At 46.8% G+C, this 20,105-nt stretch overlaps 1 protein-coding gene across 6 annotated transcripts in view; it reads right to left on the bottom strand.

Moving 5' to 3' along the window:
• LIG3 (DNA ligase 3) overlaps positions 1–20,105 on the bottom strand; it is a 27,809-nt gene extending 7,704 nt beyond the window's left edge. For 3 of the 6 annotated variants that reach the window (XR_001440320.3, XR_013405799.1, XM_015119030.3), the window contains exons 1-17: positions 19,994–20,105; positions 17,095–17,645; positions 14,677–14,820; positions 11,435–11,632; positions 10,436–10,587; positions 9,711–9,877; positions 9,499–9,576; positions 8,858–9,026; positions 6,816–6,971; positions 5,047–5,178; positions 4,595–4,674; positions 3,445–3,532; positions 2,981–3,058; positions 2,539–2,662; positions 1,827–1,969; positions 1,415–1,489; positions 133–279 (exon numbers count right to left, since the gene is read on the bottom strand). Coding sequence is in view for 4 of the 6 variants with exons in the window: in XM_015119030.3 (XP_014974516.3) it covers positions 133–279; positions 1,415–1,489; positions 1,827–1,969; positions 2,539–2,662; positions 2,981–3,058; positions 3,445–3,532; positions 4,595–4,674; positions 5,047–5,178; positions 6,816–6,971; positions 8,858–9,026; positions 9,499–9,576; positions 9,711–9,877; positions 10,436–10,587; positions 11,435–11,632; positions 14,677–14,820; positions 17,095–17,641 (2,478 nt within the window). In the remaining 2 variants the exon portion in view is untranslated. 6 annotated transcript variants of the gene reach the window in all.

Here is a 20,105-nt window from a genome sequence, read left to right as displayed (position 1 = left end):
TGCCCTCCTTGCTCTGCCACAGGAGAATGGGGGAAAAGAGAAGACAGAGGACATGTCAATGGTCCAGATGCCCAAGGCTCCAAGGCCTGGACAGTGGGGTGGAGAATACACATACAGCCTAAGAGCTGCTACCTTGAGTTGGGGAAGGTTAGTGGCAGATTTCCAGTCCTTATCATCTCGGATTCGGGTGCAGCGAGGGAATCGGATGGAGATCCCATCAGCTGTGTGAGCCTCCGATTTGGAGAATTCAGCCCCTGTGATCTCCCACACGGCAGCTTTCTGTCAGGAGTAAGTCAGCAGGTCATCACTGGTTAAGAAGATAGTATCAGTGGCCGGGCGTGGTGGCTCATGCCTGTAATCCCAGCACTTTGGGAGGCCGAGGCGGGTGGATCACCTGAGGTCAGAAGTTTGAGACCAGCCTGGCCAACATGGTAAAACCCTATCTCTACTAAAAATGCAAAAATTAGCTGGGCATGGTGGCGCGCCCCTGTAATCCCAGCTACTTGGGAGACTGAGGTGGGAGAACTGCTTGAACCTGGGAGGCGGAGGCTGCAGTGAGCAGAGATCTTGCCACTGCACTCCAGCCTGGACAACAGAGTGAGACCCTGTCTCAAAAAAACAAAACAAAACAAAACAAAACAAAAAGATCTCCCAACCAGCTAGAAGCAATACAGAACAGTTAAAACCACAAAGGTGGCCGTGTGCAGTGGCTCACGCCTGTAATCCCAGCACTTTGGGAGGCTGAGGCGGGCAGGTCACCTGAGGTCAAGAGTTCAAGACCAGCCTGACCAACATGGAGAAACCACGTCTCCACTAAAAATACAAAATTAGTTGGCCGTGGTGGCACATGCCTGTAATCCCAGCTACTTGGGAGGCTGAAGCAGGAGAATCGCTTGAACCCGGGAGATGGAGGTTGTTGTGAGCCAAGATCGTGCTATTGCACTCCAGCCTGGGCAACAAGAGTGAAACTCCGTCTCAAAACAAAACAAAAAACAAAACAAACAAACAAAAAACCAAAGAAGGCTTTGGCTAGCAGCTGGGAAACTTGGGTCCCAGTTCTGCTGCTGCTGCTGAATAACCTTAGGGAAGTCCTGTTTGTTCTCTAGGTCTCTTTCTTGGTCAGTACAAGAAGGGATTGGGCCAGATTACTTCTAGAACACACCCTTCGCGCTGAGTGGATAGGTACTCTCTTCTTCTTCTCTCTCTCTTTTTAAAAAGCAATTGTATTGCAGAAAGAATTCTATTCAAAATTCCTCAGAGTTGTCCGGCTGTCCCTGTGCCTATCACTTGGCTGGAAATCCAGATCCCCACCCCTGGGTGGACTTTCAGCAAGGTGAGATGGATTCTCTATGGCACTAGAGAACCTGCAAGCTAATTCTATGGGCTGGAGGACCCCAAGCCATTGGGTTGATACCTTTGGGTCTGGGACGATGAAGTCAGGATAGTAGATCTTGTTGACTTTCAGCCAGCTAGGTATTTTGCTGGGGTCCTACAGGAGAAAAGATGGTATTTTGGGCTGTTCCCAACCTGGATCAAGGCTTAAATCCCTTCTCCTGGTAATGAGATTATAAGAAGCCACTTAAACAGCTGACTCTTGAGCAATGTGATCCTCCCAGGCCAGAGTGGGTACGACCTAGAGGCATGCAAGCCATTTTCCACAAGGCGGCATTCAGAGATTTTAAGGCCTAATCCTGCTCCCCTGAGCAAGCTGCAACCCTTCTTTCTGGGGAGACAGATAAACAATACCCGTAATCCCCAAAGCACAGCCTCTGTCTCAGTGATCATGGCCAGTCCAGAGGCCAGGGTCAACCAAGTCCCTTCCTCACCTTGCTGATCTTCACCATGTCTAGTTCATTCTGCAGGCGGGCAAGCGTGGCGTCATCATGGCCTCCTGCACACTTGGTGACTGTGCACCACTTCTGGCTCCCAGGGTCGTAGCAGCCCATGAGGAAGATTGACATCATGCCACCTGGGAGGGGAGTGTGAGATGAGTGTGGGTTGGAGGAGCCATCTCTGCCAGCCCCAAGAGCCCAGGAGAGGGAGCCCGGGGCCAGGGAGAAGACCTGGGTCCCAGCCGTCAGAGTGCCAGAGTTTACCTCTTGGAGCTACCTCTTACTGGCTGCGTAATTTTAACCTTTGTAAGCCCCGATTTCCTCTTTTGTAAATTAGGGATAATCACACCCAGCGTGTTGGGCTGTGGGGCGTTGAATTGTGTTGGACACATGACAGATTGTTTAGAAGTATTAGTTCCTCAGACTCCAGCTTCCTCTCCAGTCAGGAAAGAGATTTTCCCTGAGGAGAAAGCTGTCAGGTCCTGACAAAATAATTGGTGGTAAGCGTCCTTCTGCTAGGCTAGCATAGGGTACTCAGTGACTTCTCCCTAACCAAGTAAACAGGCCAGCTTGGGGCCCCAGATCCTAGGACTTCGGAAGTCATGACTGGCCATGCTGGCAGATCAAGCCAGTAACAAGGCCAGCCTGTACCTCAAGCGATGCCTTCTAAAACAGTACCACCCCAGTGGGCAGAAGCCACCCTGACCTTTGCTCCCTTGCCCATAGAAGGCCCCAAGGACCACCAGGTCAGCTGTGTCGGCCATGGCCCCCTCATTCAAATAGTCCTTCTTCACTTTCAGCCAGTGCCGCTTCCCAGGCTCATATGTACCCTGAGGTGAAGCAAAAGAGAGACCACAGAGTAGAAAGGCAACTCCATGAGGATGGGTTCACCCCTTCACTGCTACACACCAGATCTAGCCCAGTGCCCCTCCCTCAGGGGAAGAGCCCTCAGGCTCCAGGCACTACAGGAGACACACAAACCAGCCCTCCAGATCCAGGACATATCTGCCCACACCCTGGAAAGGCTTCCCCAGCAGCCACCCCAACCACTGCAGGCTGCCACCGCCATCTCCTGGTCAGGGCTGGAAAGGCTCAGGGGAGAGGGCTGTGAGTGAGTCGACAGGAGAAAGCAAGCAGGGCCACCTTACCTTCACATCCTTCAGCACCAGCCCCTCCAATCCCTCCCGGATCACCCGGGTTATCATGTCAGCCAAGTCCGAAGCTTTCTGAGGGACAAGAGAGATGCTGAAGTTGGTGTGAGAGTGGAGAAGGTGGTGAGGGGGTTGTTCCTTTTCAAACACTACTTAAGTGCCCAATGGAAACACCCTTACTTGAATATAAGGGACAAAGGGTTAGAAAGCAGGTTGCTTCTCATTCCAACGAGAGGGCTGCTGTGGCTTTGAAACACAGGGGGCTTACCTAGGAAGGATTTCCATGCCCTACCCTTCTGGGTGAAGACTAGCAGACAACATATACAACAGTCAAATGCAAACATTATCAGGAGGCTGCATAAGACATTAAGATTTATTCTTCCAGTTGCAGTTGACCCAAGGAGTTCTCTGCCCTGCTTTCAAACTTCTAGGACACTGCCTAGCGTAGGGTCTTCACTTACTGTGACTCGCTTCATTTCTGAGAACATGATCCGGTTTGGAATTTCAACCATGTTGTCATGAAGAAACTTCCGCCGCTCACACAGAGGCCTGAGGAGAACAGGAGAGCTGAGGTTAGGCCGGGATCCTCCCACCCTTATTAGGAATTCTGAGGAAGGAAGGGCCACAAGGATAAAGCTGCTACTTTAAGAAAGGGTTTGCCATGGATCAAAGACCTCATGTGTAACAGCTCTGCTGTCAAGGGCTGCAAGGGCTCCATCGTGACCGAAGATGGACAATTGTGAGCTGTGGCATAGAGCCAGTTCATAGTTGTAGTTCCTATTTCTACTTCATCAAGCGAGCCAAGGGAGAACTGGCCTCTAGCCCAGATTGTATAAATTCTGGTACCACTTGAAAAGTGACTCCAACTCTCATTTTTTATCCCCCGCACCCTGCTTTGCCCCAGGCCCAAGGCCAACCCCTGGGTAGGCAGGCTGAGACAAGCCTCGGGACCCAAACCCCAAATCCTACCCCCACCAATTCCTTCCCTCTCTACTTCTTTCTCCTTCCCCGATCAAGGATGTGGCTGCTGCAGGAGGAACAGGGTAGAGATACATTTCTAAGTGAGGAAAGGGCTGATATTGGTTTCTCAGGCACAAGCATATGGATGCAGCTAAGTCAAGACTGCTCATTCTCTCCAAGATGGTCCCACCCATAGCCTCCCCTATAATCAGGAGCTTCCTGTTGTCAGTCTCTTCTGAAATCAAAACGTTTGAGCTGAAAACCATCTGCCTTATGCCCCCAGGGGTGTCATTGGAGAAATAAACTGAAACCCCATATGCTCACAGTCTATTTCTCTGCAATAGTCCATTTTGCTTTAGTAGAGAAACTTCTTTGGGGGTTTGGGTTTCTTCTGTGACTTAAGCTCTCAGAGACGAGATGGAGTCAACATGTGGGCTCTTTCTTACACTGAACGGGGAGCGGACCATGTAGCAATTGTGCTTCCTCTCAGCTCCCTCTTGCCATTGCCTTTGGCAAGCTCCTGAGTGCAAACGTATGTGCCAGCTGGTTCCCCATACCCTCCTTTCCAACCTGAAGCCCCCATCTTCCTCATCGAGGAAATGAAAACAGATTCCTGGCAGTTTCTGGGTTTAAAGATGCTAGCCAACTCACCTGTCCATCAAGCTGACATCATTAAAGTAGATACAATCAAAAACAAACAGGCAGACATTAGCATCCTGGAAGGCTGCTTTCTGTAAGGGAAAATGAGGTAGTAGGTATACAAAGAACAAAAGTCACAGAGCATGACAAAATAAGGAGTACCAGTCCACTTCTGGAGGCCCCCTAAGGCACCGAATGAAAAAGTCCTATTTCTGCTCTGAAGCCCCTGGGCCATAAGGGCACTGAGCAGATAGTGCTAAATGGAAACCAACCCAATTATAACTTGGCTCCCAATACCAGTCCCTTTTGAGGAGAAAAGCAAAAGACAAAAAACCAAACCAGAAACAGGTCAGAAGCGAAGAATAAGGCCCACACTAAGTGATATTTCCTTCCTTTTCAGACTGCAGCGTGCATCCACATGTACATACTCATTCATTCGTGCACATATAGCCCTGAGGCAGTACCTTGTGCACTCCCAGAGTCCCAAAGGGCAGTGGTCTGCCTGTCTTGTTGTCAATCAGAAGCACCTCAGAATCCAAGATCATGCTGTGTCCCCCAGGAAAAGCCTGGGGGATGTAGTCCTTAAAGTGGGCTACCTGAAAGCAGAAGGGGAGCTTTGGTGAGGGATGACATGGCAGCAGGGACCCCAAACCATGCCATATAGGGCAAAGCCTGGGCCCCAGATGGGATACAGAACAACATGTGGAAGGCCCAGCTAATGCGCAAAACATATAGCTAGGCCTTGCGAGCCACCTGGACAAGAGGGAGAGGCCATCTGTTTCAGTACTTCTGTCCAGCCCCAGGAAGAGGTCAGCCCATGCTGAGTCACTTTCTATGGGCTGTAGAGAAGGTACAATTTTTGAGGCAAATGGAAGAAACAGAGAGATTAAACCTGTTGGGGGAGGAGGAGGAGGGTGGGTGGGCAGAGATTAGTGCCTACTGTGGAACATGTGTGACTGTCAGGCTGGGGATTGGATTAGGGGAGAACAGACTGCTTGAAAACAGAAAGGTAGAAATGAACCCCCTCAGGTGCAACAAGGAAACTTGAGCAGTGTCTTCTCTGAGCGGGAGCCCTGAACCCACAGCCATCACTACCCAGGATGCTTAGAGCAGGAACAGGAAAGGCCAGCACATCCATGCCATTCCCCTTCAATCCCTAACCTAGCCCTTTAAGAACCCAAATCACAGGAGAGGCAAAGGATGAGTGAACACTGGGTAAGGGAAAATTAAGGAAAGGACTAAATCTGGAAAAGTGTGCTTAGACTTCTTCCTGGGTCACAGATGGTGTCTATTTAACACCAACCTCACCAGAAGCAGCTCCTCAGTGATTTACAGTGCTTCACAGAACATGTGAACCTGCACTAAAGCTCCACAATGAGGCCACTGCTTAGCCCTCCTCTTGAACATATGAAACAAATGGCCTGCTTTGTTCCCAGTGCTCCAGCAGGAAGGCAAGGCTGAGGTAAGCATAGGGGCCACACAACACGTTCCCCTGAACCCCCTGGGGCTCTGAAAAACTGAATCTGGGCTAGGAAAGAAAAGGATAGCAAGGATAGGAATTCCATCTGCTCACAAGCTACCGGAGCCAGATGTTCCAGCTGCTTTTTCCTGAAGACACCCCCAAAGGTTCACAGTAGCCTTGGGAGTGGAGAAGGGCTAAGGAGTAAGGTTCCAAATGCCACCCCGATTAGAGCAGGAATTTGGCTCTCAGATGTCCCCATAAGACTGTGTTTATATCAGAATGTAAACTTCATGATGGCCAGAACTTTTGTCCAGTTTTCCCACTGCTATATCCCCACTAGCTATAACAATGGGGAAGCATCTGATAAATAATTCTTGAACAAATTAATGAATGACAGCCCAATAGCCTGTGGTATATAAGCCTTAGTCTAGCTCACGGGAAGCATCTGGGACATGGAAACACAAAAGATACACAGCAACTCACCAAGTGAGCTCACTGTCCCAACCAACATCACTGTGGGCAAAAGAAGTATCACTGTTCCAGGGAGCTCTATCCTCACTAACCCAAGTCAGGGCTCTTTGGCTCTCCCTGCTGAGCAGCCCTTCGTTACTGGAAGACTCCAAAAATGAATAAATCAATTAATTCATTCAACAAATAAAAAAGAAACCCTTATTGTGTACCACAGCTGGAATGGCTATGGGACTCTGGGCCTGAACTTGTTAGAGGCACAAAGGGGAAAGACGGTCCTGGCGGAAAGGAAGGGACTCATACCTTGTGAGGCAGGACGGGCTTGAGACTGCGGCTGAAGTAGCTGAAGTGGTCTCCATTCTTATGCACTTGGACTCGCTCTCCATCGTACTTGATCTCAGAGAACATGCCATTGGGACATTTCTTCATTGCGTACTCAATGGACTTGCAGGCCTCCGCCTTGGGGTGTGGAAAGCAAAGCCTGGAGACTTTCAATGAGGGGCTGCTAAGCAGCAACAGCCAAAGACCTTGTAATTGGGTTAGTGAGGGCAGGACCTGGGTCTTGGGGACTGACTGCCCATAATTAATGCTCAGGGAAGGCTGTTGAAGAGGTGATGGGAACGGAAAGGGCTGGACAATGTTGTATTCTGCCTATAAAATAATCACCAGAGCTGACACAGGAGCTCGCCTTTTGAGGAATATGAACGCTATTCATTGTACAACAAGCAAAAGCCCAGTGAAACAAGATTTAATTTTTTTCTCAATAATTCAGGCTCTTGCAGGGCCTCTGGCTTCTTACTAAACACATCAGTTCTCCCAGTAAAAAAGGTCTATGTGGCCGGGCGTGGTAGCTCACGCCTGTAATCCCAGCACTTTGGAAGGCCGAGGCGGGCGGATCACAAGGTCAGGAGATTGAGACCATGGTGAAACCCCGTCTCTACTAAAAATAGAAAAAAAATTAGCCGGGCGCAGTGGCGGGCACCTGTAGTCCCAGCTACTCGGGAGGCTGAGGCCGGAGAATGGCGTGAACCCGGGAAGCGGAGCTTGCAGTGAGCCGAGATTGCGCCATTGCACTCCAGCCTGGGCGACAGAGCGAGACTCCGTCTCAAAAAAAAAAAAAAAAAAAGGTCTATGTGAAGCTAAGGTTAAAGAGTGCCGGTGACAGTGAGGCTGGCAGGGTGAGTGATCGGGGGTCCCTACAACAGGGTTTCCAGATACTGGAGCGCTTACTTACATGCCTACCTGTGCTAGCCTAACTCCAACAACAATAGCTACCATTTTGGGAGTACTTCACACACATAATCTCATTTCATCCCTGCTGTGACATCCTATGTGACAAATATTGTTTTCATCTTTGGATAACAAAACTGAAGGTTAGAGAGATTAGGTGCTTGCTTAAGTTACACTAACGAATGGCAAGAATGAGATTTGAATCTAGGCCCACCTATAAAACCTGTGTGGTTAACCACTAAGCTATATAATCCATGCCAGTCTTTAAATGACAAACTAAAGAACAGACGCCAGGAGGCATTTTTATAAAAGTCAGAAAGGCCACTACTGCAGGTGGCCATAGTCCCATCTCTGGGATGGAGATCTCACTGTTTTGATGCTGGCTATCCCACATTCCTAGCAGAGAGAGAACACTTCCTTATCTCAAACATAAAACCCTAAACCAAGGCGTTAGCATGACACACAAGACAGTTTCAAAAAAAGCACTGTACATCACTCAAAAATCCAAAGAATCTCACAGTAGGCATGGCACCATATGTGGTGGGCCCTGTCACACAGGAAAACTGATGCTGGAAAGGAAACCCCATTTCTTATGAAATGAGCAGAGGCCCAAGATGATGTCTGCCAAAATCAGCCTTCATTCCTTATGCGTCCTCCCTCTTCCCAAGTCACCCTGTCACAGGAAGCCTGGCTCTGCCACCAACTCTCAGATCTACTTTGCAGTAGGTCACAGAATCTCAGGGGTTACTTAATACATCCATCTGTCTTCAGGTAAGATAACAGATAAACCATTCTAGGGAGATGCCTCAGGCAGTCTCAGACGTCATCCACACAGGAGACTGAAGGACAAGAGAAACGAAATCACTCATCTAAGATTCTACAGCTTCTTGATGGCACAGCTGGGCCTACGGCTCAGGTCTTTCCACTAGATCTTCTGTGTTCTCCTTTGCCTTCGCTTCCTACTGAGAAATACCCTCTTGCACCTCCCTCTTCCTTCCCCAAACTCCTCCAGTCAATTTGCAAGCACTCTCAACACTCATACCCTATCGGATCTCAGCCCGAAGGATGTGGAGCTTGGAGAGGCTGGAGAGCAGAGGCAGGGCAGCACTCCTCACCAGCATGGGCTGCACGGGTGTCATCAGCGAGGCCTGGACGCTCAGAGCTCGTCTCTGGCCCGGCTCCTTCTCCACCTCCTGCGCATTGTGAAGGACCCGTTCCACCACATCCTGCAGGTTGCGCGAGGCTTTGAAGGCTTCATAGGCATTGGGGTCAAGGGCGTCTAACCTGCCGAGGGGTACAGGAACAAGGAAACAAAACCACTGCCTTTGTTTGACTCCATGGCTTTGGACAGCAATCTGTCCTCACAGGAGAAATCCTCATCTGTAGTGAAGGGGTTGTGTTCTACTGTCTAAAGATTTTTACAAGAGGAGAGAAAACTCTTGGAAAATTCAGCTCTTTTGAGATACTGTGCCTGTGTGCATGATGCCTTAGCAAGGGGCTGGAGTAGGCAAGAGACTCATGAATGGATTCCACACTTCAACTGTAACAACTCTGTGAGAAAGGTACTGTTATCTCCATTTTATATAGGAGAAAACGGAGGCAGAGACAGGTCAAGTGACAGATCAGGGTCCCACAGAAAGAAAGAAAGTTGAATGGGGATTCAGATCCTGATTGGGACTCAGAAGTCCTGATACCAGTTGGGAACAAATGAAGCTAAAAAATGACAGCTCGGGCTGTCAGAGGAGCTGCTACTTACACATGTTTTGCACCTGAGTTCATCTTCAGATCATGTTTGATCAACCTGATGATGCATTTAAGATCATTGGCTGTACACCTAGAGGAATGAGGCACATTTAACTTGGTCTTGAAGAGCTCTGGAACCCCAAGGGAACCTTCCCTTCCCAAGAGAGTTCATCTCTTTATGCCCAATCCCCATTGGGCATGGTTTGACGGAGGCAGCTCCCCCACCTGGAGGCAATGTCCTGCAGGGCCTGTTGCTGCTCATCTTCCTTGGTGAGCCTGGACAGCCGCAGAAGGAACTCATCCACCTCCTGGATGGTAAGGAGGCTCTTGGCAGCTGGGGGGAAAGACTTGCTCTGCTCAAAGAAGACTCTGATTGTCTCTGACACGTCACCCTGTCTCCAAAAACCAAAATGCCACTGCTGCAACCCTAGGGTGGCCACGTGTATCCCCCAAGACCCAGGACTGAACATGAATCAAGAAATTTCAATCATAGCTCCTATCCCAACTCAACATATCTAGCCTACTTCTTAGAGACACTAGCCCATCCACAATTCCTAGAAGGGGATGGAAACTTGCCATGGTACCGGGGATAAGAGTCACGAACAAACCAAAGCTTGGTAAACCCAAGTTACAGGAGAAAACAAGCGAGAAAAAAGAGTACAGAATAAGAGCCCCAGGAGAGACAGAGGGGGCAAGTCTGAAATCCTGACTTTTGAGAACCAGGCCTCTGTGGTTCAGCAGTGGTATGGTTTCCGCCCTCAGAAACTTACGAAATTAACAGCTATAGCCTCACATTCAGCTCCCCCAGTAATAAAGGCTTGCTCAAATGGGTTTCAGTTTCCTAAAACAGTATGTGTCCCAACCAGAAAAAAAAAAAAAGAGGCTGCAGGTGCCTGGCTTGGCAAAACCCTACCTGGAATGTAGCCTACCCTCCCTCCCCTTCCTCTGACCTGCTCTAGGTCCCGTGCCATATCATCTGGGTTGCAGTTAAAAATGCGACTGAAAAGCTTCACAATCTGCTTATCATTCAAGTTGTAAACAGTCTTAACGACTCCTGGCAGCAGCAGCTTCACCGTTAGGTACACATCACCGTGGAAACCATCTGGAGATAGAAGAAAGGAACCCTTCTTGAGAAATAGAGCTTAAACACATAAATATATAAACCCAAAGAAGACTGGGCAAGGTGGCTCACACCTGTAATCTCAGCACTTTGGGAGGCTGAGGCAGGAGGACTGTTTGAGCCCAAGAGGTGGAGGTTGCAGTGAACTGAGATTGCACCAGTGCACTCCAGCCTGGGCAACACAGCCACATTTTTTTGTCTCAATAAATAAACAAACAACTCAAAGAAGCAGAGCCCAAAACATATCTATATATCACTGCCCACGCTCCTATAGTGCCCTGTGCATATTGCTACAGTAGGAGCAGCATGGAGTTCAGAGGCTGGTGGACTGTGTGACTGCCTTGCCTTTAGCCTACAGATGAACTCTCGTTGGACAGAGTGGTTACTTTCACTTCAGGTGCCCAGTGACAAGGGCATTACAGATGCTCATTGACAATTTGTTAGATAAATTAAAGAAACAGAGTTGGAAGATTCTATTCCAAGCTGTGTATATGGTTCACAAAAACCTAATTAAATATGTAGGACAGTAAATTTTCTAACTAGTCAAATAGGATGGGTTCTTCTGGCCTCCTAGGAGCAGAATAATGGGAGAGGAAGAAAGATGCCAAAGTGCTCTGAAAAAAACTGGTTACATAATTTGAGGAGTACAGTGCAAAATGCAAATGCGAGGCCCTTTGTTCAAAATTATTAAGAATTTCAAGACAGACTACAGTAAAGCATTAAACCAAACATGGGACCCTGGGCAACTACACAGCTCACATGCCCTGGAAGGCAGTCATGGCCTTGAGCTCTCTGGAGGAAAGGCCTATTCAGGATGCTCATGCCACACCTCCTGCTGAGCCTTTCCGCAGGAAGTCCTGGATGATCTGCGTCTTCGTGTTGTAGCTAGGATTATCGGCCACCATGGCGCATAACTTTCGAAACTCCCGTAGCAGACAGTCCTTATGCTTGGGGTCACATTTGCTTGAAGACAGACTTCTCTTAGGGGTGGGGCTTGAGGGGGCTTCCCCAGAGTTGTTGGGCTTGGCTGTTGGAGAAACAACAGAGATGAATTCATTCTGCCTTTCTGAGAAGAAAGAAAGGGAAGGAAGGAAGTTAACAGATATTCTGCTGGTACTTTAGCTTTATTTACTCTCCCCGAATAGACCTTTGGGGTAGATGTCATTACACCCATCTTACAGATAAAGAAATGGAGGCCAAGTAATTTTCTCAAATCTTACAGCTATTAATTAATGGTAAAGGAGCAATGGCCTCCTTAGACCAAGCAAAACATCAGACTGATGTGCATCTCTTTATGTGAGCACTTCACAAAAGAATAAAGACCGAAGTCATGCCAAGAATGATCAGGACTGGCTGGGCACCGTGGCTCACACCTGTAACCCTAACACTATGGGAGGCCAGCGTGGGAGGACCGCTTGACCCCAGGAGTTTGAGACCAGCCTGGGCAACATAGGAAGATTCTGTCTCTAAAAAATAAATAAATAAATAAATAAATAAATAAATAAATAAATAAAGCGGTCAGAAGATTCTCAGAGCAATTGTAAAGCTGACCCCAGAAAAGTTGGCATGAAAAAGGAGTAAGAAATCAAGGCACATGTTAGTCAATGTGAAATTACTGCTATCACAGGTTGTCAGAGCTGGAAGAAGCCTTAAAGATTATCTAGTTCAATGGTCTCTTACTGATAAGGCGATTGAGGTCTGACAAGAGCAAATGACTTCCTGGCCCACTTCCTTGTTGAAAGAGCCAGGACAAAGACACTACTAAGAAAGTCAGATCCCACTAGTACACTCAACATCCCCACCCCTTGCCACTTCAACCTTTCTTTTCTTATTGTCAAAATAAAACCCTGCTCCCCAAGGAGCAGTTATAAAAAAAAAATACATTTTTACAAAAGGTGGTCAAGGGGCAGGGCTTTCCTCCAGACGCTTAAAAATAACTATGCGCCACTCATCGATCACTTCGTGACCATTTACAAACCAAATTTTATTCCCAAGCTTGTGGCAGAGCCATTACTAAGCTAACTGCTGTTGTACGCTGCTTCTTGTCTGGGCTTTGTAAATTATAAATCCATCCTCATCTCTGATACGGAATCTAAATACGATTTTAAGGGACAAAATCTCCAAAGTGTCAATGTTCAACCAGGTTGCAAGAACTAAAATACTGTTTCTCTCAACTCCTCTCAAATTCCATCCCCAACACCGGAGCCCTTCCAGAAACATGCCGTCCTTCTCATCACCTGGACTCTTCTCTATCTTTGGCCTACCAGCAAACAACAAACAAACCAACCTCAGAATTTTAAAATAATAAAAATCCTATAGAGCCAGGCACCGTTTTTGCAACGTTATCTCTTATAGTCCTCATGAGAACACTATGGGGTAGATGAGGCACGGAGATATGATGAAGCTTAAACAAATAAATACACAACCTCAAGGAAGCAGAGGGGAAAGTAATTTATATATTGCTGCCTATGCTCCCATAGCACCCTGTACATAACACTATGGTAGGAGAGGCCACTGCTGCTTCACAGACAGAGGCTGAAGAGAAGTAAGGACATGCTCAGGGATCTGAGCTGTCAAGGATCAGAACCCAAGTCTTCTGACCTCAGGTCTAGGCTTCTTTCAATCACATAAAATGTCTTTCAATCTCCAAATGACTTCTAAAATAAGGCCAGGTGGTTTGGCTTCATTTATTTTCTTCAACTGAGTCAATCACAAGAATGTCTCCAAACAATAAACGTAGCAACACAGTGTAGTATAAAAGAGCACAGATACTGGAGTCAGACTTCAGTGCAAATACTAACTCCATGATAACCCTGAACTTCAACTTTCTCAGTCATAAAAAAGGCCTAATAAAAAGTACTTCCTAAATAAAAGTACTGTCTAGGGTTAACTGAAGAACAAATGAAACTACACATGTAAAAGCCCCTAGTCCAACGCTGTTTACGTAAGGCCAATAAATGATCCTGACCTTCTCAACTCCCATCTACACCACATGCCCCAGCAAAGTCTTCCTGAATCCCTGTCTATGAAACAGCAATTCCATATTTTATATAAAAGAAACTATATATGTGTGTATACACGTGTGTGCATGTGTGTATTATAGTGAAGAGAAAAGGAAACAACACTTTATTGTTCATCTGTCCTACAAAGAATATACAAATAATAGCCACAGTCCTCCCCTTTAGGAGATGGGATTTGAACCCAGAGCTCACTGATTCCAAAGTCTGCAAGCTTCATCCCTAGGCTGTACTGCCTCCCAACAAACAGCAATATCCTTCAGATCTTTTTTTCCTTCCTTTGTGTTCCATAAAGTTCCAGTGTTTTGAACAAACAGTTGTAAGAATCAAGAAGGGAGATCCATGCATGACATCTCCCTTCTTCCATATTTTCATCTCTAGGCATATTCAGGGGTACAATTTCTCAAAATTCCTTCATTATCAAAACACAAGGAAGTAAAAGACAGGTTCTAATAATCTCTGTCTGACCCAGGTAACTATTTCAAGGGGAAAAAGTCTTGACAAAACAAATCTTTCTGCTGCAATAGAGGTTAAAGTACAGAAAGAAACGCTATACAAGTGGAATGCTGGCCAGGCACAGTAGCTCACGCCTGCAATCCCAGCACTTTGGGAAGCTAGGGCAGGTGGATCACCTGAGGTCAGGAGTTCGAGACCAAGCTGGCCAACGTGGTGAAACCCCATCTCTACTAAAAATACAAAAATTAGCCAGGCATGGTGGCAGGTGCCTGTAATCTCAGCTACTTGGGAGGCTGAGGTGGGAGAATCGCTTGAACCCAGGAGGTGGAGGTTGCAGTGAGCCGAGAATGTACCACTGCACTCCAGCTTGGATGACAGAGCAAGACTTCATCTCAAAAAAACCCAAAAACCAACCAACAAACAAACATAAAAATCAAGTAGAAGGCTTAGCATTAGCCATTACCTGTTTCTGCTCAGACAGAAGCAAATTATTTATGAGATGAGATAGCACAGAATTTTCACTCTTAGCCAGAATCCTAAGTAGAATACAAAATAAAAGCAGCACTATAACAGCTAAAGTAGCCCTAACCTATCTTACCTGAAAAGCCAGAAAATTTCCGGGGATTGTTATTGGTGACAAATGAGGCGCTTTTCACTGGAGAAGTCACCTGGCCAGTGGTTGTCAACTTAGCTTGGACAACAGCTTTCTTCTTTGGTGTACTTGCTGCCTTAGAAGACAGATCTGTAGGATCACAAAAGAAGATAAAATATCCTTCAGTGAAAGATCTCTGAGAAAACATCCAAAGAATCTATCAACGGCTTCTAGAGCCTTGCCTGTTAAGTCACTACCCTAGCACTAGCCCAAGGCTGGCTGGTGGCTGGTAGTTTTTGAGTGGGGGTAATAGGTAATAGGGTATTACGGGGAGAGGAGGGAAGGATATTCTGGAGACAAAAGATCCAGTTACGATTTACCTCTATTAGTAACTTAAATTTTCATCAACATTCTCCACTTCTTATCCCATACATAAGTCTCCAGAAATAACAATTTGGGGAAATCAGAAATCATAGTTTGATGGATGAAACTTAGGGAACGCCAACCCCACAGAATTAGCTTCAATTTAGAGATGAACAAAAAGTAAATGAGGATCACGGAGCATGTCAATCTAGCATAGGAAGGAAAATTTCCAGCTGCTTAATTATCTGAGTCATGAGCTCTACCTGTATTTCTCTTCCTCCAAATGAAAGATGGGTCAAGAAGTAACAAAGGCTGAGGCCAATAGCTAAGGCAGTGCAAGGTGGGATGGGGACCCTGAGAATAAAGGATATGGGAAGTAAAGTTTTCCTTCCTGGAAGTCTTTTTTCCTTTCAAAGAACAAGGACAGATACCCATTTTTAGCGCCATTGTTAACTGTCTTCCTATAGTGACCAGAACAAAATTGAAGATATGAACATTATTTTACAGACGCTGAAGGTCAAAGAGGACTAATTGGATTTGGAGGTATTGGCATAAATTCTAAAATATACATATGTAAATATGCGTGTACATGCAAACATGTTATATAGCCATATATAGGTATGAATTTTACATGCATATATTTTCTAGCTCTGTCTGCTGAAAGGGCTTAGAAACAGACACGCCATGGCTGGGTGCTCACGCCTGTAATCCCAGCACTTTGGGAGGCCAAGGTGGGCGGATCATTTGAGGTCAGGAGTTCAAGATCAGCCGGACCAACATGGTAAAACCCTGTCTCTACTAAAAACACAAAAATTAGCCGGGTGTGGTGTTATGTGCCTGTAGTCCCAGCTACTTGGGAGGCTGAGACAGGAGAATCACTTGAACCTGGAAGGCAGAGGTTGCAGTAAGATAGTGCCACTGCACTCCAGTCTGGGCCACAGAGTGAGACTCTGTCTCAAAAAAAAAATAAAAAAAGAAAGAAACAGATAGCCCATGACAATGTGGACACATAGCATCCAGGTTTTATTCTTTAATACCATTTCCCACTAACAGAAATCTGTACTGCCCAGAGAAATTGTGAATTTCAGGGCTGGGGAAGGATGCACATAGGATAAGACTAAAAGCATCCTGCTATACCCAAAGTAAAGAAGTATATTTAAAAAAGTAATGAGGGTATACAGGACACAGAGGACAGTGTAAAGGGGTTCCTAATTGGCCAAATATGAGACAATTAAGTATCAAATTAGTTAAGTACAGTAATGAATTATATGCTACAGGAAAAAAGGTAAAAGGATAGTAATCAGTACTCTATTCTTCCAAAATATCAATGTCTAAAAGAGAGACTATGGAAATTTTTCAGATTAAAGGATGCCAAAGAAATACAACTAAATGCAATATCCGATATGATCCTAAACTGGGATTCTAAACTGCAGGAAAAAAAGCTATTGAAGGTATGACTCAATCCATTGACAAAACAGTATACAGATGGTAAAGTATTGTATCAAGGACAAATTTTCTGAAGATGATAGCTGTATTATAGTCACATAATGGTCATATATCCTATTCTCAAGGTATATACACTAAAGAATTTTAAAGGGCCATGATGTATGCAACTTATTCTTAAATGGTTTAAAGTGAGTGCACGCAGGTGTGTGTGTGTGTGTAAAGAGAGAGAGCACATGAACAAATATGATAAAGCAAATAGAGTAAAATGTTAATTGGTAAATATGGGTAAAAGGAATATGAACGTTCTTTGTACTCTTTTTAATCTTGCAACACTTCAGTGAGTTTAAAATTATTTCCAAATAAAACGTTAAAGGCCGGGCATGGTGGCTTGTGCCTGTAATCCCAACTGCTTGGGAAGCTGAGTCAGGATGACCTGAGTCTGGTAGTGCAAGACTGCAGTGAGCTATGACTGCGACATTACATACTGGCCTGGGCAACAGAGTGAGACCCCATTTCTTTAACAAAGTTAAAAAAAAGAGAAAGCAAGCAATTGAACTCCTTATCCCTCTTTCTGTCAGCACCAGTAAGATGGGAAAGCAGTGTTCTCTACCTTACCTGCAATGTGCTGGGTTATCTGTTCCTTCTCATTATCTTCCAGCTCTTCCCAGCCTTCCAGCTCTGTGAGGTCCTCGATTTTTTTTGTGGTGGCCCGGGCCCGCTCTAGTTTCTCAAACATGCATTTAATGTGGTACCACTCTTTCATATCACCCCCAGACTCTGAGAAGGGATTGGGCACCACTTTGCCAATTCGGCATATGCCCTTCACAATCTTTTCCTTGCATTTTTTGCAGCCAGCTGTGCCACGCTTGGCATAGTCCACACAGAACCGTTGCTCAGCCATCTCACAGGGGCCACTGCAGAGTCCCACATGCAACCCTGGCAAGAAAACAAGGCAGGTGGCACGTGATCTTAGATGGCTTCCCTGGAATGACAGAACAGGCTTTCTTCTCAGGAAGACAGGGTGTCCATGAAGCAGATCTGTTTCTGACCACTGGCTGAATTGTCTTACATCAGGCCTGTGATGTTCTCGGAATAGGTACAGTTCTTTTCGGCTGAGTGCACGGAGGGTTTGTGGAAAGGGGATCTTGAAAGCCAAAGACATATAGCTGCATGAAAGGGTAGGAGGCCAAAAAAAAAAAAAAGATATAAATAAGGAGATAGGCTTCCAATTTTCCAAAGGCCAGCCTCTTATATAATCCATGACGACTAATCAAACACTTTCCAAAGTATTACATTTATTGTCTACTCTACAGCATGAAAGAGTTCTGATACAGGAAAAGCCAGCTCACAAAAGGGTGTTCAATTATCTAATGCACACATGTACATCTAGTAAATCACAATGAAGAAAATCCAAATAACATAAAAGCTCTTTTTAGGTCATCAGCAACATATGATACTCATAATAGATGATGACCTTTAAGTATTACAAGATCCTGAAGTTTCTTTTTTTTTTTTTGAGGTGGAGTTTCACTCTTGTTGCCCAGGCTGGAGTACAATGGGGCAATCTCAGCTTACCGCAACCTCCTCCTCCAGGGTTCAGATGATACTCCTGCCCCAGCCTCCCAGATAGTTGGGATTACAGGCATGCATCACCATGCCCAGCTAATTTTTTTTGTATTTTTAGTAGAGACGGGGTTTCTCCATGTTGGTCAGGCTGGTCTACAACTCCTGATCTCAGGTGATCCGCCTGCCTTGGCCTCCCAAAGTGCTGGGATTACAGGCATGAGCCACTGCGCCCGGTCCTGAAGTTTCTTTTTAATCACCAGTAAAAATTACATTATGTTCATAAAGTTTTTATTGTGAAGTTTAACACATACACCATCCTCAGAAATCAAGCCACTATACAGATTTGGAATTGAGTTAGAATCCCTACATTGAGAGACAACTAAGCAGAGCCTGGAATCAGACTGCCTGAGTTCAAATCCTAACTCCGCCACGTACCAGCTGTATAACTTTGATGGGTTACTTACCTCTGTTTCTGAGCTTCCCCATCTGTAAAATGTGACTAATTATGGGACCTAACTCAAATAGCTATTCTAAGAGTAAAACCCTTAAAACAGCTGGGCACACAGCAAGAGCTCTCACTGATTAACGTCAGCTCCTATCATGATCGGTGAAGTCGTTATGTTTCAAGAAGAGGCTCCCGATGTGCAATTAACCTGTTTATAATTCAGCAACTTGAATCAGAGAGTGCTGAAGTAACTGGGCAGCAAGACTCACAGGAACTCATAAATCAATCCAAATGGAAACAGATTATATCAGCATCTTCTTATATTCATGTTTTCTAAAGCATTTTATAGTCCTAGTTTTAAGTATACTGGAATTATGTTGTCTGAAGAAGCTGTGAAGCAAAATTGCTATCATGTTAAAAAGCAGGCTTTGCTTACTGTAGTGCAACATGGTGTGAAGGAAAGCTGGTGGACCTGGAATAAGGGATGGGAGTGCAAGTCTGACGGTACAGTTTACCGACTGTTACCTCGGAGAAAACTTAATTTATCTGCATCTGTTTTCTTATTTCTAAAATAGGGTAAAAAATACCTACATCACAGGGTAGTTGGGAAAATTACAAGGAATCCATGAATGCGCTGGTTGTGGGGGAGGGAGGCGGTTCTGAACTCTCTAAAAATGTATACAAAATGCACATTCGAAAATGCACGGATTTTTGGAGGTCTATCACTTTCGTGACATTCACAAAGGGCTATATAACGCTCAAAGTTTAAGAACCACAGAGGTGAGGTGGGTGGAAGTACGGCAGACCCATAAAAGGAGGTCAGAACAAGTGAGTTTCAACACTTTCCCTGGAAGATCAATTTGCAGAGCAACCTCTAGGGCCCCAATTATGAAAGGAGTGGACTTGAGGGAGGCTCGGGAGGCGCTGGGCCACGAGGAGGCACAATGCAGCTTTGAGGAAACCCGTCTGTCCCTCGTTCCGCACCCTCACAACGGCCGCAGCCCAGGGGCCAGAGAGGGAAATCGCTGAGGCCTGGCCGCCGCCGCTTTTCTCGAAGGGCTTCCCGCGCCGCTCTCGGAGAATGGCGGGGACAGTGGGGCGGGCGGAGTAGGCCGCGACCCCCGGCGAGGTAGAAAAGATCGCTCCTCCACCGGGTCCGGGACGCAGGCGGGAAGTGATCAAGGCTCCCAGAGCCCCACCCGAGCGCGCCCGCTTCAGCGCAGGAGGACGCACGCCGGGCCGGGATACGAGAAGGCCCCGTGGGTTCCCCAGGGCGCACAGCCAGGCGCCGGCTTCCCCGCCTCACGCGGCACCGTGGGGGTCCCGGGGAGCCGCGAGCCTCCCCATGGGCTCCCGGGAGGGCCGCCACGTCACGGAGGGTGTGCCCCGGGGCTCTGCAGGCGGGCGGGGGAGGAGCCGGGGGGTTGGCTCCTCGGCCGCGCCGAGCTCCCCGCCCCGGCCCGCTGCCTTCCCCATGCCGGGCCCCGCCGCGCCGCTCCTCACCTGCCTCTCCAGCTCCGGCGCTCACCGCAGGCCTCGGGACTAGCTCACTACAGGCCGCCGGCAGCCCACGACGGTTGGAGTTCCTGTCTCTTTAAATCCGGGTCCTTGAGCT

The sequence above is a fragment of the Macaca mulatta genome, chromosome 16 (genome assembly GCF_049350105.2).
Source record: "Macaca mulatta isolate MMU2019108-1 chromosome 16, T2T-MMU8v2.0, whole genome shotgun sequence".
Lineage (NCBI taxonomy): Eukaryota > Metazoa > Chordata > Mammalia > Primates > Cercopithecidae > Macaca > Macaca mulatta.
Note: the sequence above shows the minus strand (reverse complement) of the source record. Positions and strands in the feature narration are given on the sequence as shown.